The 26,265-nt window shown below is 39.2% G+C and overlaps 1 protein-coding gene across 4 annotated transcripts in view; it reads left to right on the forward strand.

Annotated features, from left to right (window-relative positions):
• The window catches only part of LOC122562594 (smoothelin-like), a 356,856-nt gene that overhangs the window by 292,899 nt on the left and 37,692 nt on the right, over window positions 1-26,265 (forward strand). For all 4 annotated transcript variants that reach the window (XM_043715562.1, XM_043715563.1, XM_043715564.1 and 1 more), the window contains exons 13-14: window positions 2,064-2,234; window positions 17,953-18,015. In XM_043715562.1, the coding sequence (XP_043571497.1) occupies window positions 2,064-2,234; window positions 17,953-18,015 (234 nt within the window). The remainder of the gene's footprint in view (window positions 1-2,063; window positions 2,235-17,952; window positions 18,016-26,265) is intronic.

Here is a 26,265-nt window from a genome sequence, read left to right on the forward strand (position 1 = left end):
AATAGACAAAGTCTTTTGCCTGGGGTTGGGGAGTCCAGAACTAGAGGGCATAGGTTTAGGGTGAGAGGGCAAAGATATAAAAGAGACCTAAGGGGCAACTTTTCCAAACAGAGGGTGGTACATGTATGGAATGAGCTGCCAGAGGAAGTGGTGGAGGCTGGTACAATTGCAACATTTAAGAGGCATTTAGATGGGAATATGAATAGGAAGGGTTTGGAGGGATATGGGCAGGGTGCTGGCAGGTGGGACTAGATTGGGTTGGGATATCTGATCGGCATGGACAGGTTGGACCGAAGGATCTGTTTCCATGCTGTACATCTCTATGACTCTATAACAGAGAGATCTCAGTGTCCAGGTGTATAAATCCCTGAAAGTTTCCACCTAGGTTGATAGGGTTGTTAAGAAGGCACATGATGTGTTGGCATTTATTCCTCGGGAGATTGAGTTTCGGAGCCAAAAGGTCATGCTTCAGCTGTACAAAACACTAGTAAGCCTGCACCTGGAGTAATTCTGGTCACCGCATTATAGGAAGGATGTGGAAGATCTGGAAAGGTTTCAGAGGAGTTTACTCGAATGTTGCCTGGTCATATGAGGATAGGCTGAGGGAATGATGCTGTTTTCGTTGGAGAGAAAAAAGTTGAGAGGTGACTTAATCGAGATGTATAAGATAATGAAAGGGTTAGATAGGGTGGACAGTGAGAGCCTTTTTCCTCAGATGGTGAAGGCTAACACAAGGGGACATAGCTTTAGATTGAGGGGTGATAGATCTTGGACAGATATCAGGGATAGTTTCTTTACTCAGAGAGTAGTAGGGGCGTGGAACAGCCTGCTTGCAGCAGTGTTAAAAGCATTTAAATGGGCATTGGACATACATGTGGATAATAATGGAATGGTATATGTCAGATGGGCATCAAGTTAATTTCACAGGTTGGCGCAACATCGTGGGCCGAAGGGCCTGTACTGCGCTGTAACGTTCTATGTTCTATGTCTGCCAGCATTCTTTCAGTACCCTGACACAATACTCTCTGACTGTAGAAACAGAATAATCCAGAACATACTGAAGTGTCAATCTGGGTTATTTGCTCACATACCACAATGGTGACAATATGTTCAAGTCTCCTGTCCATTTTTAAGGGTGACATTTACAACAGCCCTGAATACTGTTATGTGGAGTGAGCTTCATACCATACTGTGCTCGTAAGTTTTGTTACTTATTGATCACAATTTCATATTTAGTGACAACACTTCAGTCCATCAGTGTGTCATTTGTCATCACACTATCTAATAAATGAACCCATGGATACAAATAATATTACTGAATTAGAAAGGGTGTGGAGGTAGCAAGCAGAATAATCTTAAATGTAGGCTTGTCTTGTTTCTTGATGTCATATCATCGTAGATCATGTTTTGGATGGGGAGCTTACGAATGACAAAGAAGAAGGGGCAATAAGGATTTAGAATCCGATAATTCACTTCTATCCACTGAATCAGAATACCGCACTGTACAATATTCACTCTGTGTCAATTCAGGTAGGGCTGCAAGCCACATACTTTCTGAAAGTGAATGCTACAGTGTAATCAGAATTTTTTAAAATATTGAACAAAGTACTTTCATTTAGATGGATCATCTTTTTTTCTAATGAATAGGAACAAACCTTGAGCTAATTAACAAGTGTCATACAGTAAGATTATTCTGGGAGGGAGAAAAACAGGTCAACACTCAATGCCCATCTCAGTTTTAAGCGTTTATTTTTGAGGAAAATAAGAGTCTGTTGTGCTATTGAAGAAAGTTTTATTGGTGCTCTTCGTCACCTGCTTTATTTAGATCTGCATAGCAAACTCAAGTGTTAAGGGCAGTGCATGTGAAAAGTTCAGCCTAATTTTGTTCAGTCCTGCCACCAAGGATTACTGCAATGTGGAAGCAGTAAATGTGTGGGATTGGTGTAGCCATGAACTAACCTGTAGAGCTGCCTAACATAACTGTTTTTCATTAGATATTGAACATTGCCAAAGTAGGAAAATAGATTTTAACTCCTCTAACAGTTGTATTTTTCTCTCTTCAGATGAGAGAGAGAGAGAGCGTGAAATGAGACTACAGGAACTGAAGCAGAAAACAGATGAGAAGAAAGGAAAATCCTTAAATACTGCTGAAATGACTCTATCTAAGACACAAAAATCTACAGATGGGAAGATTGTGACATCAATCTCGAAGACTGAGAAAATCACTCAAGCAGGTAATGGAATAAGTACTGGTTACTCCAAACAGAAGGCAATATTAATTACTAATTCATTGAAAGCTTGTATATCTTGGAAAGGGATAGATATATACCACAGGGCAACAGTTATAGCTGGGGAAAGGCAATTACGATGCGATTAGGCAAGATTTAGGATGCATAGAATGGGGAAGGAAATTGCAGGGGATGGGCACAATTGAAATGTGGGGCTTATTCAAGCTACTGCAGGTCCTTGAAAAGTATGTACTAGTCAGGCAGGGATGACGTTGCCGAGCACGGGAGCCATGGTTTACTAAGGAAGTTGAATCTCTTGTCAAAAGGAAGAAGAAGGCTTATGTTAGGATGAGATGTGATGGCTCAGTTAGGGTGCTTGAGAGTTACAAGTTAGCCAGGAAAGACCTAAACGAGAGAGCTAAAAAGAGCCAGGAGAGGACATGAGAAGTCATTGGCTTATAGGATCAAGGAAAACCCTAAGGCTTTCTATAGATATATCAGGAATAAAAGAACGTCTAGACTAAGATTAAGGCCAATCAAGCATTGTAGTGGAGAGTTGTGCGTGGAGTCAGAGGAGGTAGGGAAAGCGCTAAATGAATACTTTCCATCAGTATTCACACTAGAAAAAGATAATGTGGTTGAAAAGAATACTGAGATACAGGCTACTAGACTAAATGGGATTGAGGTGCATAAGGAGGAGGTGTTAGCAATTCTGGAAAGTGTAAAAATAGATAATTTTTTATTATTGGGATTTATTCTAGGATTCTTTGGGAAGCCAGGGAGGAGATTGCTGAGCTTTTGCCTTTGATCTTTATGTCGTCATTGTCTACAGAAATAATGCCAAAAGACTGGAGGATAGCAAATGTTCCCTTGTTCAAGAAGGGGAGCAGAGACAGCCCTGGAAATTATAGACCTGTCATCATTACTTCAGTTGTGGGTAAAGTGTTGGAAAGGGCTATAAGAGATAGGATTTGTAATCATCTAGAGTCGTGCCTCACAAACCTTATTAAGTTCTTTGAGAAGGTGACCAAATAGGTGGATGAGGGTAAAGTGGTTGATGCAGTGTATATGGATTTCAATAAGGCATTTGATAAAGATCTCCATGGTAGACTATTTCAGAAAATACGGAGGCATGGGATTGAAGGTGATTTAGGGGTTTGGATCTGAAATTGGCTCGCTGAAAGAAGACAGAGGGTGGTGGTTGATGGGAAATATTCATCCTGAAGTTCAGTTACTAGTGAGGTACTACAAGGATCTGTTTTGGGTGCATTGTTATTTGTCATTTTTATAAATGGAGTAGGAGAAAGTGAGGACTGCAGATGCTGGAGATCAGAGCTTAAAAATGTGTTGCTGGAAAAGCGCAGCAGGTCAGGCAGCATCAAAGGAACAGGAGAATTGATGTTTCTGGCATAAGCCCTTCTTCAGGAATGAGGAGGGTGTGCCAAGCAGGCTAAGATAAAAGGTAGGTAGGAGGGACTTGGGGGAGGTAGGTTAAAATCAACTAGGAGAAAGTGAGGACTGCAGATGCTGGAGATCAGAGCTTAAAAATGACCTGGGTGAGGATGCAGAAGGATGGGTTAGAAAATTTGCAGATGACACTAAGGTCGGTGGAGTTGTGGATTGTGACGAAGGATGTTGTACGTTACAGAGAGACATAGATAAGCTGCTGAAAGGTGACAAATGGAGTTTAATGCAGAATGAGGTGATTCACTTTGGAAGGAGTAACAGGAATGCAGAGTACTAGGCTAATGGTAAAATTATTGGTAGTATAGATGAGCAGAGAGATCTCGGTGTCCAGGTACATAGATCCTTGAAAGTTGCCACCCAGATTGATAGGGTTGTTAAGAAGGCACACAATGTGTTAGCTTTTATTGGTAGAGGTTTTATGGTTTCAAAACCACAAGATCATGCAGCAGCTGTACAAAACTCTGGTGTGGCCACATTTGGAGTATTGTATACAGTTCTGGTCACTGCATTATAGAAAGGATGTGGAAGCTTTGGAAGGTTTCAGAGGAGATTTACTAGGATGTTGCCTGGTATGGAAAGAAGGTCTTACAAGAAAAGACTGAGGGACTTGAGGATGTTTTCATTAGAGAGAGGAAAGTTGAGAGATTACTTAATTGAGACATATAAGATAATCAGAGGGTTTGATAGGTTGGACAGTGAGACCCTTTTTCCTCTGATGATGATGACTAGCACGAGGGGACATAGCTTTAAATTGAGGGGTGATAGATATTGAACAGATGTCAGAGGTAGTTTCTTTACTCAGAGAGTAGTAGGGGTGTGGAATGCACTGCCTGCAACAGTAGTAGACTGGTCAACTTTAAGGGCATTTAAATGGTGATTGGATAGGCATATGGACAAGAATGGAATGGTGTAGGTTAGATGGGCTTCAAATTAGTTCCACAGGTCAACGCAACATCAAGGGCTGGAATGCCTGTACTCTGTTGTAAGGACAGTTAGCCACCTGTAAAATTCGGCCAAAAAATATTGTTTATTTTTTGATGTGATGTGATTTGGATACTGATGGAAAGCCAGCATCTGTTACCCATCCCTAATTACCTTGGAACTGAGAGGCTTGCTTGGCCATTCAAAGAGTAGTTAATAGTCAACCATGTTAAAGTGAGTTTGAAGTCACAGGGATGCCAGACTGCGTAAGGATAGCAGATTTTCTTCCCTAATGGACATTAGTCAATGGTTTTGCAGTCATGATAGTTTCATGTCATTCTTGATTCTAGCTTTTGATACCAAATTTAATACTAGGCACTTGGGCTGGCAAATAGTCTAGTTCAAGGCATTCCTGTTTGTGCTGTGAATTCTACTCGGCTAAAGACTTCAACACTACCAATCATCAATATTACATAAGGTCTTGCTTTGTACATTGCTAAGTACAATAACTCGTATTTATGTTGAGCTTTTGCTGTAACAGAATATCCCAAGTGTCACTAGACTTGAAATGCTAGCTCTGCTTTCTGTCTATAGATGCTGCCAGATCTGCTAAGTTTCTCCAGCAATTTCTGTTTTTGTTTTAGACTTTCAACATCTGCAGTTCTTTATTTCATCCCAAGGATCTTCACAAGAACATTATAGAACAAAGTTGATCACTTATTTGATCAAAAAGATAGGTTTTAAGAAGTCTCTTAAAGAAGAATAAAGGCATAAAGGGAAGTAATGAAAGAATTTGGGGCTTTGGCAGCTGAAAGCATGGCCACCAATGAGAGATACTTAAATGGACAGAATTGGATAAATGTAGATACTTGTAGGATTATCAAGCTGGAGAACATAAGAGAATGGGACAAGAAAACCTGAGATAAATTTGAAGGCAAGAATGCGAATTCTAAAAATCAAGACTTGATCCTGAGCCATTGTAGGTCAGTGAGTAGCAGACTGGTTAATGAACAGAACTTGGTGCAAGTAAGGGTACAGGAAGCAGAGTTTTGAATGACACGTTTACATTGGATAGATTGTGGGAGTCTTGCCCAGGAATGTGTTGATATAATCAACTAACAGAGGTAACAAAGGCATAAGCAGGATTTTGGCAATAGGTAGTATCAAATGAGACAGAGTCAGGAAATGTTACAGAGATGGAAAAAGATTGTCTTTGTGATGACTCAGGAATTCAGTCAGAAGGTTATTTCTGGATCAGATATTACATCAATGTTTGCAAACAATTGGGTTTAACTTTAATTACCTGCCAGGAAAAGGGATAAAGTTGATAACTAAACGACAGAGTATGTGGAGAGATCTGAAAACAACACATTTTATCTACCAAATCTTTAATTAGAAGAAATTTCTGCTCATCCAGTATTGGATGTCAGACAAGCAGTAGACCAAACTCTCTCAAAGCTGAAAATGTGTTGCTGGAACAGTGCAGCAGGTCAGGCGGCATCCAGGGAACAGGAGAATCGACATTTCGGGCATAAGCCCTTCTTCAGGAATGAGGAAAGTGTGTCCAGCAGGCTAAGATAAAAGGTAGGGAGGAGGGACTTGGGGGAGGGGCGTTGGAAATGCGATAGGTGGAAAGAGGTCAAGGTGAGGGTGATAGGTCAGACTGGGGTGGGGGCGGAGAGGTCAGGAAGAAGATTTGGTGGAGTGGGAGGGGGAATTGAAATGTTGAGCTACAGTGTGGTTGGGTTGGTTGGTCCGGGTGTCCCAGAGGTGTTCTCTGAAACGCTCCGCAAGTAGCCTGCCTGTCTCCCCAATATAGAGGAGGCCACATCGGGTGCAAAGGATGCAATAGATGATATGTGTGGAGGGACAGGTGAATCTGTGGCGGGTATGGAAGTTTCCTTTGGGGCCTTGGAGGGAGGTGAGGGGGGAGGTGTGGGCGCAAGTCTTGCACCTCCTGCGGTTGCAGGGGGAGGTGCTGGGAGTGGAGTTTGGGTTGGTGGGGGGTGTGGATCTGACGAGGGAGTCACGGAGGGAGTGGTCTTTACGGAATGCTGATAGGGGAGGGGAGGGAAATATATTCTTGGTGGTGGGGTTCGTTTGAAGGTGGCGGAAATGACGACGGACGATACGCTGTACATGAAGATTGGTGGGGTGGTAGGTGAGGACCAGTGGGGTTCTGTCCTAGTGGCGGTTGGAGGGGCGGGGCTCAAGGGCGGAGGAGCGGGAAGTGGAAGAGATGCGGTGGAGGGCATCGTCGACCACGTCTGGGGGGAAATCTCTCAAAATATAGTAAGAAGGTAATCTCGACCCTAACTTTTCCTATTTTAAAGGTAAATGCAATGTGCTGTGTTCCAGATGGTCAAAATACTAGACAATAAGCAAAACAATTTATTCAAACACTAACTGAAATACAGCGAAGGACAGAAGAACTTGGAATACCTTAACTCTGTTGGAAAACTTAACAGAATAATAGATACAGTAATTATTACTAATTTACTGTTCCAATAAAATAACATCCTATAAACCATTGGCAAAAAGGAAATTCAGAAAACAGATTGTCTCACATGCAGTTTCCTAATCCAGAAGGAAAGAACATCAAAAGACAACTCAAACAGAGTGTAGAAGCCAAGACAGATTCACTGCCTTCCAACCCTGCTGAGACCCCAGCAACAACTGCTGAGACCTAACTAAAAATCATGGATACTTGACCACTTGACCACACCCACTTAGGCTGCTTCTATTGTTCCAACTTTTAAAGAATACCCCAAGGCCTCACAAGTTGTTTATCTTTTCATAGACTGCTTGTCACCTATCTCCCAATTGTTCTCTAAAAGAAACTAAGACAAAACATACCTCTTAAAGCCACACCTCCCTCCTTAACAAAATGAACCATCAAAATACAGAGCTAGTTTCATTTTTTAAAAAAACCTTTCTTCTAACATTACTAGCACAAGTACATTACATTGACTCTAAACACTCACTTCTACAGTCTATTTCAGTCCAATTTTTAACCTGCCGCTGAACACCACCTTCTTTCTTCATCAAAGTCACGACAATATGTCAGCAATTACATTCTCTCATGCTGCCATATGTATAATGTTCAAATTGAATGGCTGCAATAATAAGCTCTTCCTAAACAGTCTGAAATTTGCATGTTTAAATTTCTCCAAAAACTTTAAGTAGTTACAATCAGTATATATAATTGTCTCAGACACATTACTGCTGATATAAATGTTGAAATGTTCTAACGCTAACACCAAACTCAAGGTCTCCTTCTCAATCATGGAATATACCTGTTGATGCTTATGCAGTTTTCTAGAAAAATTCCCAATAAGCCTTTCTGTCTTGTTGTCTTCTTGCAAGACTGGTCTCCCTCCTATCGGAAGGATGTTGTGAAACCTGAAAGGGTTCAGAAAAGATTTACAAGGATGTTGCCAGAATTGGAGGGTTTGAGCTATAGGGAGAGACTGAGGCTGGGGCTCTTTTCCCTGGAGCATCTGAGGCATTACCTTATAGAAGTTTGTAAAATCATGAAGGGCATGGATAGGGTAAATAGATAAGGTCTTTTTCCCTGAAGTGGGGAAGTCCAGATCTAGCGGGCATAGGTTTAGGATGAGAGGGGAAAGACTTAAAAGGGACCTAAGGGGCAACCTTTTCACGCAGAGGTGGTGCGTGTATGGGGTGAGCTGCCAGAGGAAGTGCTGGAGGCTGATACAATTACAACATTTAAAAGGCATCTGGATGGGTGTATGAACAGGAATGATTTTAATGGGATATGGGCCAAGTACTAGCAAATGGGACTAGATTAATTTAGGATATCTGCTCTGCATGGGTGAGTTGGACCAAAGGGTCTGTTTCTGTGCTGTACATCTTTAAGACTCTAAGAGCACAGCAATGACACCAAGATCACTCGCATCAATAGCCACCTTCAATGGCTTTGCATAGTTAGTCATGTTTAACACTGGGGCAGTGGTTAACACAGCTTTCAGGCTTTCAAATGCATTCTGACAGTCCTCTGTCCACTGAAATCTTCGGCACCTCTTCACTAAGTCAGAAGCTGGAGCAACAACACTGTTAAGATTTGATACTAACTTCCGAAGCTCTCAATATCAGGGATCGTTGTACTGCCCTCTATGTTGTAGGTATGGGAAACTTCCGAAAAACCTTTGTTTTCACATCCTGTGGGGTCATCTGTCCATGTCAATGACATGGCCCAAGAAGATGACTTGGACTTTCGTGAATTCACTCTTAGGTTTATCACCAAATCCACTTCCAAATGTCGATTGAACAATTCCGATAGATGCTGCAAATATTCCTTTCATATGTGACTAAAAATCACTAGGTCATCAATATACACCACACAATTGGATAATCCAGAAATGATGTTATTAGTTAGTCTTTGAAATGTGTGTGGCGCATTTTACATATCGAATGGCATGACTTTAAACTGGTACAGTCCATTCGGTGTCATGAAAGCCAAAATTGTCTTCGTTCTTTCGGATAAAGGTACCTACCAATATCCTCTGAGTAAGTCCAACTTAGAAATATAAGTTGCTTGTCCCACCTTCTCAATACAGTCTTCCAAATGTGGAATAGAATATGATTCAGACTTTGTAAATACACTGACTTTGTGATAGTTCACATATAATATTGGTACCATCTGTTTTTGGCACCATTACTATGGGTGAGCTCTAGTTGATGTAACTCACTTTGATTATATTATCTTTCAGCATACAATCAATCTCTTCTTGAACCTGTGCCAACTTTAGAGGGTTAAGTTTATGAGGATATTGCTTAATTGAAACAGCGTTTCCTATATCTATATCATATGTAATTAGATTAATACTCCAGTGTATTTCTATGTATCTCCCCACATGATCACGTGATTGTTCAGGTAATTCTCTTATAAAGCATGTTTCAGCAGCACAATTTGGCTATAACATCACTGAAAAATTAGGGAACTGTATTTTTGAGAGCGCTTACCTCTGATCGCAATAGTGCTATTCCATCAGCACGTTTCGCACGATTTATTCTGCACATGTGCCAGATTTTCCACATCATTCAGCCCATGCACTAGTGTGAGCTGCTATCAGGGCTTGTGAGAGGCACAGTACTATACATTGAGCAGTTTCATCTCAAAAACTAAACTAATAAATGTTCATTGTGCTTCCTTGAGACAAGAATATTCTTGTATAATTCCTGTATAAGCCCAGAAATAATTCCTGCAGGACTGCATTACTCTTATACATACCACTTGCCTTTCTAATTTGTTCTTACACCTGCATATCACAAAATCTACTCCTAGGTTATGGATGTAGGTTTGCTTACTGAACTGGAAGGTTCATTTCCAGATGTTTCGTCACCCTACTAGGTAACATCTTCAGTGGGCCTCCAGATGACTGTTAATAATTCCTGTTTTCTATTTATATGTTTGGGTTTCTTTGGGTTGGTGATATAATTTCCTGTGGTGACATCATTTCCTGTTCTTTTTCTCAGTGGGTGGCAGATGGGATCTAACTCGATGTGTTTGTTGATAGAGTTCCGTTGGAAAGCCATGCTTCTAGGAATTCTCATGCATGTCTCTGTTTGGCTTGTCCTAGAATGGATGTGTTATCCCAGTTATCCTTCCTCCTCTGTATGTAAGGATACTAGTGAGAGAAGGTCATGTCGTTTTGTGGCTAGTTGATGTTCATGTATCCTGGTGGCATAAAATTCACTAAAGAGGATGAAAACAACAACAAACTGGCATTCCTAGATGTCACAGTAGAGTGACAGCCAATGGGGAACTTCAAACCAGCGTCTACAGGAAAGCAACATATTTGGATCAAATATTGAATGACAGAAGCAATCGCCCCAACATCCTCAAACGAAGCTGCATCAGAACATTATTCCAACGAGCCACCACACACTGCAGCACAGAGGAACTACGCAGACCAGAGGAAAATCTCCTATACAGTGTATTGCTTGAGACCCACTATGAAGACCTCTGTATAGCTCATCTGTAACAGCTTGTTGCTGAGCAGAAGTGGTACCTGGAGATGAAAAAGATAAAGTCCAAGATGCAGCACCACAAGAGCTTTCTACATCTCTTTTGTCTTCTATCCTGAGGAAAATTGAGAGGCAGTTGAAGCTCTTAGAGGACAACGATTACAATGTAGAATGCGGCAGGATAGTAGTTTGTTCAATAAGATACCTATGAGGAACTTCTTCAAGACAGAAGAAAAAGGGCAAGGCAAGAAAAACTGAGGTGTCATTTAAACCAACCCCCAAGGAACAGTCAGAACACAATAAACTACAGCCATCCACGTCTGCAACCACAACTGCACCTGAAAGTGGTGATGATCATAATGGTGATAACCCTCTGGCCCTGCATTAACAGTATTTTTCAATGTTACTTTTGTTTCGATAAATATGATTTTAACCTTCATTCAGGCTGTGCTACACTTTGTGTTAGGCTTTTGGGTGATTTTTGAGTGACCGTGAGTGGTACTTATTGCTGGTCTGTTCCAACCCCACTTTTCCCATAGGCCCCATTATTTCTATTAAGCGATTTTCTATTAAGCAAGGTTTCAGTGGAATGCAATTACGATGTTATAGGAGGACTACCCGTAATAACTCTTTCAGGTCATTTAGATTTTCATCTGGAAGGTAACTAAATAATTTATCCTAATGTTTGAGAACTTCCTCGTTATCCACTTTAATTTGAGTAATATCTAATTCGGAATCATCTGAATTTGGTACTTTGCTCTGTGTTGCAAACAGTAACACATTCTCCTTTATATTTCCTTCCCTATCAAAATACCTTTTTAGCATATTCATGTGACATACATTGTGAGATAATTTTCTATCTGGCATTCTTATCAAATAATTCACCTCACTCAATTTCCTTTCAATTTGATAAGGCCCACTAAACCTTGCTTTTAAAGGTTCATCTATCATTGGAAGTAATACTAACATTTGTCTTCATTAGCAAAATTTTGAATTTTTGATTTTTTTGTCTGCTTCCTGTTTTATCACATGCAGTGCTATTTTTAAATGCTCTTTAACCAACTCACCTGCTCTATTTAATCTTGCCCTAAATTTTGAGACATAGTCCAAATACGTGATCTCTGAATGCTGACTCATCAATTTCTCCTTAATTCATTTCAATGACCGTCTCACCTTATGCTCAAAAACTGACACAAATGGATTGAATTTGGTAGAATGATTTGAGGCATTCCTAATAGCAAAAAGTACAAATGGAATTCCTTTATCCCAATCCTCTGTATAGTCTTGACTGTAGGCCCTTAACGTGATCTTTAAACTTTGTTCAAATGTCCCTGCAATTCTGGATGGTATGAAGTGGATTTGAATTGTTTTATTCCTAAGCTATCCATAATTTCCTTGAATGATTTTGATGTAAAAGTTGACCCTTGATCTGATTGAATGTTTGTGGGTAGTCTGTATCAAAAAAGCAATTTGAGTAACTCGTCTACAATCCTTTTAGCCCTGATATCGCATAATTGAATGGCCTCTGGAAATCTCGTGGACCAATTATTATGATCAACAAATACTGATTTTCATTTTTTATCTTAGATATGGGTTCTATGCAATCAAGACCCTTGCAAAAGGTTCCTCAAATGCAGGAATTTTTATTAATGGTGCTGGATTTATCGCTGCCTGAGGTTTTCCAATTACCTCAAACATATGATGCCTCAGTGTATAACAAGGCTGCCTCATGGTGCCAGGGACACGGGTTTGATTCCAGCCTTGGAGTTTGTTCATTCTCCCTGTGTCTGCATGGGTTGCCTCTGGATGCTCCGGTTTCCTCCCCGTAGTCCAAAAATGTGCAGGTTAGGTGTATTGGCTATGCTAAATTGCCCGTAGTGTTCAGCAACGTGTAGGTTAGGTGGATTAGTCAGGGGTAATAGTGTAGAGGAATGGGTTTGGGTGGGTTACTCTTCAGAGAATCGATGTGGATTTGTTGGGCTGAAGGGGCTGTTTCCACACTGTAGGGATTCTATAAATAAAAATAAAATGGCATGTCCAGCAAAATTCAACCACATCTTTATGCAGGAGAAAGTGAGGACTGCAGATGCTGGAGATCAGAGCTGAAAAAGCAACACATTTTCAGCCCACATCTTTATGCAGTCCAAGCAAATAAAAATGTTTGGATTTTGGATTGAGTTTTCCTTACTCCCAAATGACCTCCTACTGGTAATTAATGTGCTACCCTCAACACCTCCTTTCTATAATCCACCTGTAATACAACTTGATGAACTTCTGCCCATTTCTCATCTGCCTAAATGTGTAATGGTCTCAATTTCCTTGTCAAGACATCAGTTTTAAGATAGTAACATTTTGGGATACACTCAGATTCTTCTGTGTATGCTTTTTAATACAATTTCTTTCATTTTTCATCTTCTGTTGTAATTCAGTTAATTTCTCTGAACTAAAAATATCCACTTTGTCCTCCGCCTGTTCTTGTTTTCTCTCAACCATTTAGTCAAACATTGTCTCCAAGAATTGTACTTTAACTTCTTTATTTTTATTCTTTGATTTCTCCTCCTGCTTCAACCTGTGGCTTTGGGACCTTGTTACCTCAGTCAGGAAAAATCCCAGGATGACTTTCTGTAATACTTCAGTTGACTGATTATCTCCTGGATTTTCAACCACAATAGTTATCACTCCTAACTGTGATCCAGTTATATCATTACCAAGGATAACTTGGATTCCTGGAACTAAGAATTTCTCTATTACTCCTCCTACCACTTTTCATTGGACTGTCCAATCTCACTTTATATAACGGAACATTGCTCCTCACACCATGAATTCCATATATTACCACCTTTTTTGGAAATACTCCTTCTGAATTACATATCTCCTTATCTCTCACCACCAAAGATTGACATGCTCCCGTATCTCTTAAAATTTTAATTTCTTTACCTGCTCCTCCTGGCATACATGTGTAAACATTATCCTTGCAAGTAAATTCTTCACAGTGATCTGGGACTTACTTCACAACCAACCTTTGATCAGGTAGTATATTCTATTGCAGCTTTTTAGCTTCCATTGTGCTTTCCTTTCCCACCTCAACAAAACTCATTGGCTTATTCTGTTTCCCACATCTAACTTCCCAGTGCTTTGGCTAAACCACCAACACTGACTTCATGTGGCCTACTTTATTGCAGTGAAAATACCTGAAATTTTTAACTTTTCTTTCCCCCTCATGGGTTTTATTTTTACAGTGTGGTAAACTATCTTTACTATTTTCAATGAGATCTCCTTTTCCTTTACCACGTGAGGATTTCTCTTTTCCCCAATTTCTATCCCTGACAGAATGAAATTGATGTCAGAAGCCAAACTTTAATTTATGAACCAACTCCTAATCATCAATCATTTCCATTGCTAATCTTGCAGTTTCTACTCTCTGTTCTTCCACTATTTCAGCAAGTGAATTTTTGAACTCCTCCAAAATAATCTCTAAGGACTTCATGTTTTATCTATTTTCAGTACTGTTATTCACTTCTCAGAATTACTTTGTTTGATCCTTTCAAATTCAATGTACATTTGATCAGGTCCCCTCTTTAGGTTCCTGAAACATTGTCTGTAGGCTTCTGGTACAAACTGATTTACACTTAATATGGCTTTCTTCACCTCCTCATTATTTCCCAGATACCTTCTCTGATAGTGATGCAAATACCTCACGAGCTCTACCTACCACATTTGTTTGGGTCAACAATACCCGCATGGTCGCCGGCCATTTCATTTGTTTAGCCACTTATTCAAATGAAATGAAAAAGGCTTCTACATCTTTCTCGTCAAACTTAAGCAATACTTGGACATATTTAAACAAATTACTACTGGGCCTTTGGCTTTGCTCATCATCACTATCCTCCTCACTAAGCCTATCTTTTACCTTCACCTCTGACCTTTTAAGTTGATTTTCCTCTCTGATGGCCAACATCTGAAGTTCAACCTCTCTTTCTTTCTGCTTTTCTTCTCTCCCTCTCTCTCTCTTTCTTTTGCTAGGGCCTTCCTCTCCTTTTTCCCCTGCTTTTAATAGTAATTCAAACTGTTTCATTTCCTTTTCTGTTCCTGTTTGTTCTGCCACGGTTTTTCTTTCTTATTTTTTTGCCTCCAGTTCAAGGTACTTCATTTGCAATTGAATTTTAGCCATTTCTAAAGATTCCAATGGCTTTTCTGGCAATCATAAATGTTGAGCTACTGCTGTCCCTTTTCACATGGACAAAAGCAACTTCAACTCCAGCTTGTTTGCCAGTTCAGAAATTTTTATCTTGCTCACTTCCTATAGAACTCCCAAAGTGACTTCTTCCACCCCTAGGAAACTCTTAGTGACTGAAAGAAACATTACAACACAAAGCATACCTTGTTTAAAACAACCTGAAACACCCAAAACAAAACACTAACACTTACCACTTGCTGCCCACCTGGAATTAGAGATTTTGATCCCAACAAAACCCCTCAATATATAATAGGGTAGCCTGGACCCTAACTTTTTCGTATTTTAAAAATAAATGTGAGGTGCTACATTCCAGATGAGATTTGATTGATCAAACTACTGGACGTTAAGCAAAATACAATTTATTCAAACTACAGTTAAGATAAAATAAAAGAAAGAAGAACTTTGAATAACTTAGCTCAATTGGAAACCGTAATTAGTAATAGTTACTGTATTTATTATTCTGTTAACTGTTCCAATATTGCAACATCCCATAAACACACCCTTGGCAAAAAGGCAAATTCAGAAAGCAGATTGTCTCACATGTAGTTCTCCAATTAGGAGGAAAGAACATAAATAGACAATTCTGAGAGAGAGAGTGTAGTAGCAGCCAGGAGGGATTCACTGCTTTCCAATCCTACTGAGACCCCAGAGACAACTGCGGAAAGCTGCCTAAAAATTATAGACATGTGAGAGCTTGCCCTCATCTACCCAGGCTGCTTGTATTGTTCCAACTTTTAAAAAGACCCCAAGGCCTCACGAGTTGTTTCTCTTCTCATAGACTGCTCAACACATGTCCTGCAATCTCTCTGTCCTAAAGAAATCAGGACAAAACACACCTTTTAAAGCCACAGCAACCTCACAAGTGTGATAATTGAGCACCAGTGGACGAGTCAATGAAGTAGCACAGGTATTGTCAGTGGATGTGAAGAGATGGTATGCTTTCTGATGGTGTCATCCAGGATCAACATGTAGATCAGAAATAAAAGAAACAAGGCATCACTTTGGGAGCATCAGAGTATGAGTAAAAAAATAGGCCACATATTTGTGTCTTGTTTGTTGTAGTCTGCAAGCTGAAGATTAAATTTATACATTGATGAAGATTCTAATAGTTACTGCATCTATGAATATCTTCATCTGAAGTACAACTGGATTTTTGGAAATTTCTTCAGTATACCAGAATATTGCCAAGCTCAATCCAAAAGCCGTGGTGGTCATGTACTGGCTTTGGATAGGATGGTCTGGTTCAAATCAGTAGGAAGCTGGCTATGGTTTTGCTGTTTCCTTCCTTTTCTGAGGTAAGTTGAATTTAAAGCTAGGCTATGAAGGTCAGCATACTCAGAGGAAGAAGCCAGGTATTACTTAACTTGACTAGCTTTTCATTTCTTCTGATCAGTGACAACTGAAACACAATGCATAAAAATGCATTTTATTAAATATATGAATTAACCATTACACAAATGTGTACTTCTGGGTGAAATGGAATTTACTAAGGGACATATCAGATGAGGCCAGAGGATTTTTTTGATTATGGGGAGATTTGGTGGGAGGATGTTTTAACATGAGTGTATGCAGAGGTTTGTGTGTAAGCAGTAAAGTCATGGATATATACTAGTGGATCATTACTTTTACTGCTCCTGCATTCTATGATTGGATTAGTAGCGAGGCTGTGAGGGAGAAAATCTGTGATTAGAGGAGCTGGAGCAGTTATCCTTGATAATCTTTTTTGAACTTGGACATTCTCCAGGAGTCAGATGCAGAAAAGATGATTGGTTAAATGGCTGGAAATATAATAGTAAGGCCAGGAGCCTGCCATACTAGAAATGTCATCAAGGGCAACAACCAGCAAAGAGAAGATACATCCTGCATTTTAAAGTTTTTGTACTGCTGACATGTTAGTGAAGTTCATGAGATTTTGAATTAATTGATTGGACTGCATTTTGAAAGTAGCTTATCATGCCTCACAAATATTTTAGCAGCTCACTAACATAATTCTATCATATCATGTAGCTTTTGTTATAATGGTGTGAATTTTTGTTTTATTTTCTGAATGGCATGGTTTCTTGGTGGTTAAAACTACCGTATCATGGGGCTAAGGAACTGGGTTTGATTTCAGCCTTGGGTCATTGTGTGGAGTTTGCATGTTCTCCCCCTGTCTGCGTGGTTTTCCTCCAGGTGCTCTGGTTTCCTTCCATGGTCCAAAGTTATGCAGGTTAGGTAGATTGGCCTTGCTAAATTGCCCAGAGTGTGCAGGCTAGGTGGATTAGACATGGGAGATGCAGTGTTATCAGTATCAGGTTGTGCCTCTGCAACTGAAGTATTCTAATCTTGGAACATACGGAACATAAAGACAGTTTAGAGGAGAACGTTGCTGTCCAAGGGATTAGCTGTGAGGCAGCAAGGGCTCAAGATAACTTTAGAAGGAACTATGGGGGGAAAATGCGATTCATAACAAGGTACTACAAGTAAACCTGAAAAATATTGCCCGTTAGATCAAAATTTGAGAATCCATTTCAGATAACAAAGTTGATTTGCAGCAGGATTTGGCTGTAATAAAGATTGAGATTGCTGGAGTAAGTTAAGGAGTAGCTAGTATCTGTAATGAAAAGAAAGCAGAGCTTTTATTCCAGAAGGAGTTAATCAATGGATTAAAACATTCTCACCTAATAAAACAAATCCAACCAGATCACCTCACTCTTTGTTCCTTGTATTGGAATCAAGGCCTCAGTACTCCATCTCATTTAATTCCTTGATTCTTAATATCCCACAACAATGGAACAATTTATCTTGGTCTGTTCAACTGACCTTTCTCTTATTTCTTGAGTGATTCATGAATGTATTGAAAAGAATAGAGTGTAATAAGTAACAATTTATCTTGTTACTCTTATAAGCTGCCAGCCTTTGAAACTGGAGGTTAATGCCATCTCATGACCTCTTCTTAAGTTACTTTTGCTTCTCTATCCCTCTTTTTCAAGCTTGTTGAATTACAGATGAGAACTCAACATATATATTTCAGAATTTTTTTAAAATCTGGCTTGGTTATACTGGTACTGGATCAATACTAATGCCCTTGTATCAAACAAAAGTATGAAATTTATTCTGGTCTTTCAGATGGTGGCAACAGAACGTTACGAACTACCACCATGGAATCAAGCATTTTAAAGAAAACAGATGGTAAGTGGAAATAATTGGACTAATAAAAATTCTTGAATGATGTCAAATTCTGCTATACCTGCGATTAGGGATCTTTGTAGTATGCAACAAGAATAAATTTCTGCAATATCTCAGTAGGTAAGTGCAATATCAAGTGTGGATCTTAATTTCTTGAACAAGGAGGATCCTGGATTTGACCTCCATGTTCAACAAAGGCAATTGGTGTAACATTATAGTTAACCTCAGAGTCTTGGCTGGGACAATGAAAAAAAGCCAAAGATGGGGCTCTGTTAACAGGTCTTTGTGTGTTTGAAAATGATAAGTGAAGGCATGATCAGGCTTGGCTATGATGTACTGTGCAACTGAATAGTTTGATAAACCTTTGACTGTCTAAGGTGATATATTAAGAATAGTCACTTTGGTTGAGAGCATGGACACATGGAAAAATAACTTAAATAAGTCAGCAACATAATAAAGGAGATGATAGAAGTTCATAACAATAGAATAAAAAGGAAATCCATAAACTTTGTTCTGTTCAACTGACCTTTCTGTTATTTCTTGAGTGACTCGTGAATGTTTTGAAAACAACAGAGACTGTCATAAGTAACAATGATTTCAGACTTTTATAGCACTGGAAATAAATACATGTATGTTTCAGTGCAATCAGTATAACAACAGCGACTTACATGTCACCCTGAACATAAGTTAGCAATGTGTTTCACAGGAGCTTTATAAAAATATAGCATCAAGCCATATAGTGAGATATCAGGTCAGATGGCAAAAGCTTGGTCAAAGAGGGAGGTATCTTAAATGCGAAAAGCAAGGTAAAGAGGTGAAGTATAGGGACGGTATTCCTGTGCATAGCACTGAGGCAACGAAAAGCACAACAGCCATTAATGGAGTAATTAAAATAGGAGAAGCTGCAGGAGCCAGAATTAGATGAATGTAGATATCTCTGAGGGAGGCACAAGGCCATGGAAGGATTTGAAAGCAAAAATGAGAATTTTAAAATCAACACTGTGCCTGACTGTGTACCAAAAATAGATCAGGAAATGCAAAGTCTTATATGTACTGGATTTGGTGCGAGTTAAGATCTGAGTGATAGTCCTTTGGATGATCGCAAGTTTATAAAGAGTAGAATGTGGGACACCAGCAAGGAATCAAATCTGGAGGTAACAGATTAGCTAAAACAAGGCAAGTTGAGCACTGTTACATAAGTGGAAATAGATGGCCTTACTAGATGGAAGCTTATTCTGGATCCAAATATGACACTAAAGTTGTGAATATACTGTAATGGATGAATATAACCTCAGTTTACAGAATGAGGGATGGAATCAGTAGCTAAGCAACAGAATATGAAAGGAACCAAATCTGTCCCATTTTATCTTTCAAGGAAAGTGCTTAAAGATATAATTAGGTGGTGAGGCTTCATTAATGGGAAAAGTATTGTCCCACCTCAGTCAGGTTTTCTCTTATAGTCATAATGTCTATGAAATGATCCACTGTAGGTTTACGGAAGGAAAGGATCTTGTTCCCAAGTGAACATTCTGGAAGGAGCTCCTTGGAGGGATAATGGGAGATGAATTGTTATCAGAGTCCACAGAGTTAAACAGTTGGATGGGTTATTTGGGCAGGAAGGAAATTGGCAAGATTATCCCCAAATGAGTGCATTGAGCAGGAAAATCAACTGAAGAGTGTGATGAGGTAATGGAAGGAGATAATTAGTTCTGGTTGTCTGTTGTCATTCTAATCTGTTAACCTTGCCTCTATATTAACAATCATGTAACTTAGGTTAGCCTAATATCTCTTAGAGATGTCAGTATCTCTTGTCAAGTGTAATATCGTTATCCTGTCTTAAACTAATGTATTCTGATATCTTAATGTGTAATAAACTACTCCTTGTTACTTAAATATGTCCTAAAAACTTATTAGTAGTTAATCCTTCACCACTTATAGTAGTGAGCCCTGTGGACGAGTTTTACAAGAAAGGTTGATGGCAACATTTCTATCCAAAGAAGCAGAACTGGCTATCAACTGTAGATATCCTTTACAATACCAACCGTTACCAGCTCATGGTTGGAGTAGAGTCTTGCTACCAATCCTTCTTTCCATACAGGACTGAGGGTCATATATGATTAACATCAATTGAAGATGAACTGCTAGTAAGACTTAACAAGAAAAGACATTTGTCTTAACAACAAGATCTAGTTTATTGCACAATAGCAATAGATGCAAGTTACATGGTCTAGTTAGAAATTATTACTAAGACTATCAGGAGCCAGTGATGGCACATTTGACCCCATTGGGATCTCAACCTAGATTTCTATTTCTGCCCCTAAAACTGACACCATTAGACTGAGTGAAACTTAATGCAACCTTAGATATTAATCCTTTCTTATACATTTGCTCACAACTATTTTACCAATAGTTAATAGCTATACATTCAATTATAAAGCGACATTTTATTTACCACTCCCCCATCAATGCCTAAGACTGTTAACTTAACAAATTCAGGCAGTAAAGAGGTAACACAATTCTTCCAGAATGTGGTCTCTTTGAACTTGGAGGATTTATTTATCTTTGGCTTAAGGATTGTTGACCTTGATTCTGATCATAGAGTCCCTACAGTGTGGAAGCAGGCACTTGGCCCATTGAGTTCACACCAACCTTCCGAAGAGCACCCCACCCTACCCTATCCCTTTAATGCTGTATTTTCCATGGTTCATCCAACTAGCCTGCACACCCATGAACAATATTGGCAATTTAGCATGGCCAATCCACCTAACCTGTGGGAAAAAAACTGGAGCACCCAGAGGAAATCCACACGGACTTGGGGAGAATGTACAGACTCCACACAGACAGTCAATTTAGTTTGAAATCAAATCTAGGTTGCTGGGACTGTGAGGCAGCAGTGCTAACCACTATGCCACTACGCCGCCCAATCATGACATCAATTGACCTGTGAATAATTACTCTATTGGTGGATCTTTTATCTCTTGGATGTCCTTCGATCAAGATTTAATTCCTGCTCAGCTCAGTAGAGGTCCAGTTCTTTATCTGGAGGACTCTAAATTTCCTGAATTCTCTTTGTAGCTTATACATAATATAATCAGGAAGCTGCTTCATGGAATCAAGGACTATCTTCTTTGAAGCTTCTTTATTACTTATAGCATTCCTTTAAACTTGAGAATTATGCTACCTGAAGCATGTTGTTTTGTCCATGTAAGCTGTAATTTCTGTTTCCTCATCCATGGTATTTGTTCTGATAAGATACTGACAAGATCCTCTGTTTAAGGTGGAAATTCATGAGATATTCATAAACAATAAAAGGTTTCTTGATTAGTAAGGTGATCTAGGGTTACGGGAAGAAGGCAGGAGAATGAAGTTGAGAAACGTCAGCAATGATCAGATGGTGGGGCAGACTCAAGCCAAATGGCCTAATTCTGCTCATATAGCTTATAGTCTTTATCAAACTCTAATTGTTCAACTATCAATTTCCACTAGGAATGCCTCTGATATCTTTTCTAATGTTCTAACATATTAATATTATTATTAATCAGCATTTGATGTCACGTTGCTGTAAAGTTCCAGTAGTGACCTTTAGTTTTATAGATCTAGAATTCATTTGTTATAGCATTATCATGGTACTGCTTATGCCTGTGCGTCTTTTTTTGTTCTGTTGCACTGACAATGACTCTGAGTATCTGCTGTTTGGCCTACTCTTTTGTTGACTTGTCACATGTCTGGGAGAAAGTGAGGACTGCAGATGCTGGAAACCAGAGTTGAAAAATGTGGTGCTGGAAAAACACAACAGGCCAGGCAGCATCCGAGGAGCAGGAGAATCGATGTTTTGGACATAAGCCCTTCCTGAAGAAGGGCTTATGCCCGAAACATCGATTCTCCTGCTCCTCGAATGCTGCCTGGCCTGCTGTGTTTTTCCAGCACCACATTTTTCAACTCTTGTCTCATGTCTGGACAGCGTTTATAACTGGATAAATTCTGTTGCTCTTCTGTGATAAGATTGGCCATCTCCTCTTAGGATATATGTGCTTCCAACACAATTCGATAGCTTTCTCCAAAGTCAAATCTTTTTGGACTGTAATAATCTGTCTCATTAATAGTTCAAACAATAATTCTATCTCTTATGAATTCAAATTTTAAAACTCCATAATCATTGTTTTAAACTAATAGGTAGAGGTCATTACTTTAGAAATTATCTTCAGATTCCCCTTGATGCTGAATACTTGTGTTCAATTTTGCGCTTTCAAGAATTTTGTTTGTTTTTTGAAGAAAGTAGTTACCAAAGTCTTGGAGAGCCTCTTCAAATGTATGCACTTTCTTTTATATTTTGATGATTATAATATCATCAGCTATAGGTCCTATTGAATACAATATAGAATTACATGTTCAGATTAAGAATTGTTATGAATCCGAGTGTCGGAGAAGTCTGACTGTCATTTCTGAGACTTTTATTAATATAAGGTAGAATGGCTAGTGTGTTGGGTCATGGTACATTCTCGTTGTGTTGTTTATCTGTCAGGCATCTACAGATGAAGATGCAGGGATATCTATTCTTGGTAAAGACTTTGTAGAGGTGTTTTTCTCCCTCTCTTCGCAAATTGAGAGTTGTGCAGTGTGTTATAGACCTTTTGAACAGGGTCCCAATGCAGCTTGCATGTGTTTGGGTGGTTGCTGTTACAATGCTAGATCTGGTCTGTGTGTGTCCTTACACGTTTGTTGTGCATTCCTCGTTCTGTGTTCTTTCTACCATCACATCTAAGAATGGGAGTCGGTTGTTAATTTCCTCCTCTCTCATAAATTTGATCTCTGTGAACATGATGTTGATAATCCAGTGTGTGCACTCAATCCCTGTTCTTTTAATTATGTCCACATGTCTAATCCAAAGTTTGGGTCAGATTTATGGAAGGGCTGTTTGTTCTCATCTTTGAACACCTCTACAAAGTCTTTGCCAAGAACTGATATCCCTGCAATGTCATCTGCAGATGCCTGGCAGACAAACAATGCGACAAGGTCATGCCATGACCCAGCACAATAAATACTCTATTTTAAATAAAACACATCTCAGAACTGACAGCCAGACCTCTCCAACCATTCGGATTCATGACAGCACATAAACCGACAGCCATGCTCAAACAACTCACCAGAACAAAAGACCCAATACCATCATGGAGGACAAACATGGTGCACAAGATTTCACGCAGGGATTGCATGAAACACTCTATTGGAAAAAAAAGGCAGACACTAGCGATCCACATTCATGAACATCAACTAGCCACTAAACGCCACAACCAGCTGTCCCTAGTTCCTATATACACAGCTGACAAGGACCACAAATTTGACTGGGACAACACAATAATAATAGGACAAGCCAAACAGTAGGTAGCCAGAGCATTTCTAGAATCCTGGCACTCATCCACAGACTCCATCAATAAACACATAGACCTAGACCCAATATACTGACCACTGCAATGAACAACCAGAAGCAGCAGGAATTAAACAAAATAAATTCCAACCAACCAGTACAGCAGCACTTCACAGGAGGCTCCGCAGCACTGAGGACCCTTAGAAAGGAAGCAAACCAACCTCCCAGCTCGGCGAACATACCCACAACAACTGCAACTGGCACCTGAGCTACAAGTCTTTACACAGATGTTGAATATTGTGTTCTGTTTGGCTTTTCTCTGAAATTAAATCAACTCAGTAGAATTATTTCTCTGCCTTTACTTCTTAACACAAGTGTTATAAAGGTTGGCCACCCATGCAAGAAACCAAAATACCCAAAGAGGAACACCTCATCCGCTAATCTGTGAAAAGAATGTGAAAAGTGCTGTAATCTGCTTTTCTGCAACTTCTAGTGGTTAAATAAAATAAATCCCTGACACTCACTTCAAAATCAACAAGTAACAATTTATTTATCAGAGCCTGAGGGGTGACCTTATAGAGGTTTACAAAATTATGAGGGGCATGGATAGGGTAAATAGACAAGGTCATTTCCCTGAGGTGGGAGAGTCCAGAACTAGGGGGCATAGGTTTAAGATGAGAGATGAATGATTTAAAAGGGACCTAAGGGACAACTTCTTCATGCAGAGGGGATGGGATGAGATGGGATGAGCTGCCAGTGGAAGTGGTGGAGGCTGGTACAATTACAACATTTGAAAAGCATCTGGATGGGTATATGAATAGGAAGGGTTTAGAGGGATGTGTGCCAACTGCTGGCAAACGAGACTAGATTGGTTTCGGATATCTGGTTGGCATGGACAAGTTGAACTGAAAGGTCTCTTTCTGTGCTGTACATCTCTATGACTCTAACAGTGAACAAATTAACTAAACTTAACAAACCAAAAACGTCCCTTATACCTACTAACTATTCCCAAATAAAACAAAATTCTAATGGTATGCTGTTCAAATAAATACAAGTTCCATTCATATAACTAGAAAATAGAATCTGGTCTGTCAAAATTACAGCCAGGTTATGTATCTTCCTAAGGTTCCAAAATGTTCTCCATCGTTTCTTCTGTCAGGAATGCCTCTCCATCGATTCTTCTGTCAGGAACGCCTTCTCTGTTGTTTTTTCTGTTATTATTTAGATGATGCTTTCTCTAAGACATAGATAACTGTGAAAGCCAATGAATCTCTCTCGAGAGCTGAGGGCTGTTAACTTTGGCAGATGATAGTTCACACCCTCTTTTATATCTGTGATGACATATCAATATTTCGTACAACAGATTTGGTCCTATATTGTCAAAACCATCAGATTTAAATTTAATAGGTTTTTGGTATCTATGTGCCAGGTTCAAATTGATTGACTAAATTCAATAACCTTTTGTCTTGGTAAAAACTGCTGCTTGGTCTGCTAGCTGTACAGCCTTTTGATATAAATGATTCAGTTTGAGCTCTCAGAGTATTTGCAAACTCAAACTGCTGCTTACAGACATTCATTTTAAATTTCTAAGCCCATAAATAGCACATCATTTAAAAGAACTATGCAATGCTTCCCCCCTAGCATTTTACAATTTTACAAACACAAAATTCTAACTTTCTGCCTCCCAATGTACAATTACTTACCCAACTTCACAACACAAGTCTTTATTCTTCTTGTCCCTATTGCTGTTTTAAATCTGCAGTACCTCAATGCTGTTAGTAATTTGCTGTCTTTTATTAAATCCATGCTTCTTAATTCTCTGCCTGCAAGATTTGGTTATTTTGCACAATGGCAATGCTGTCTTTTTGTCTTTGTTTTGCAAGCTTTTAATCTCTGCATTATACCTATACTTATTTCTTATTTTTTAAAAAAACTTCCAATTCTGTATTGTGACAATGCTTTCTTCTAAAGCTTTAAAATCTGTTAAATTGTACAACTATACTGCCAATTTGGGAGGGGTGGGGTTTGCAAATCTCTTTTGTGAGAAAAATGATGGTTTACCACCTCCTGTGGGTAAACTGAAGGTTTTTCACCATCTGTAGCCAAGATGTAGCCAAGTGTGACTACATTTTCTATTCTCCTAATGGCCAATATTATTTCACAAAAATATTTTGAACTATAGTACTATACTAAAAAAGTTTTTGAAAATTGGTAGTAAAGTTTATGTAGAAACTGCACAATCTACTGCAGTTAAATGTCTGAAATAAATGCTGACAGCTTGACAATACTGAATCAGAAGTCTAAATCAGTTCTTCCCAATTTTCTACAGGAAAACCAAATGCTTTTGTACGCTTCCCAGCCTAACATCAATGCAGATTCTTTTTTCAAACTTTTCAGAAATGTTTTTGTGCCTGTGCCTTAATAAACCCATAGTTTAAAGTATATATCTCCCAATTTTATCTAAATCTTCTAAATCTTCTAAATTGCCTTTGGTCCTCTTAAAACTGCTTTGCCACATTTTTAATGCTGTAGCCTTGGAATTACTTCATCTAATGGCTCTAGACTTTACTTCTGAATTTGTGTTTTGTGTCCACTTCCACTGACAGTGACATTGCTGTAAACAATGAATGTTCCTTTTTAACTTTTCACTTTCTCATTTGTGTTATTAATTTAAATATTTTTTCCTTGTCCATGCGGATTTTTAATTTCAATTACTGAACTTTAAATGGTCACTTCCCAGCTGAACCTCAATTTGGTACTGGTCCTGTAGGTTTTTCTCCTCTGAGAACATTTAACACTGAAGTGTGACTACATTTTCTATTCTCCTAATGGCCAGCACAGGTTTTCCTGCACTTCCTTTCAGCTCTGAGGTGAATGTTAAATAGACT

Source organism: Chiloscyllium plagiosum, chromosome 25 (assembly GCF_004010195.1).
Source record: "Chiloscyllium plagiosum isolate BGI_BamShark_2017 chromosome 25, ASM401019v2, whole genome shotgun sequence".
Taxonomy (NCBI): domain Eukaryota; kingdom Metazoa; phylum Chordata; class Chondrichthyes; order Orectolobiformes; family Hemiscylliidae; genus Chiloscyllium; species Chiloscyllium plagiosum.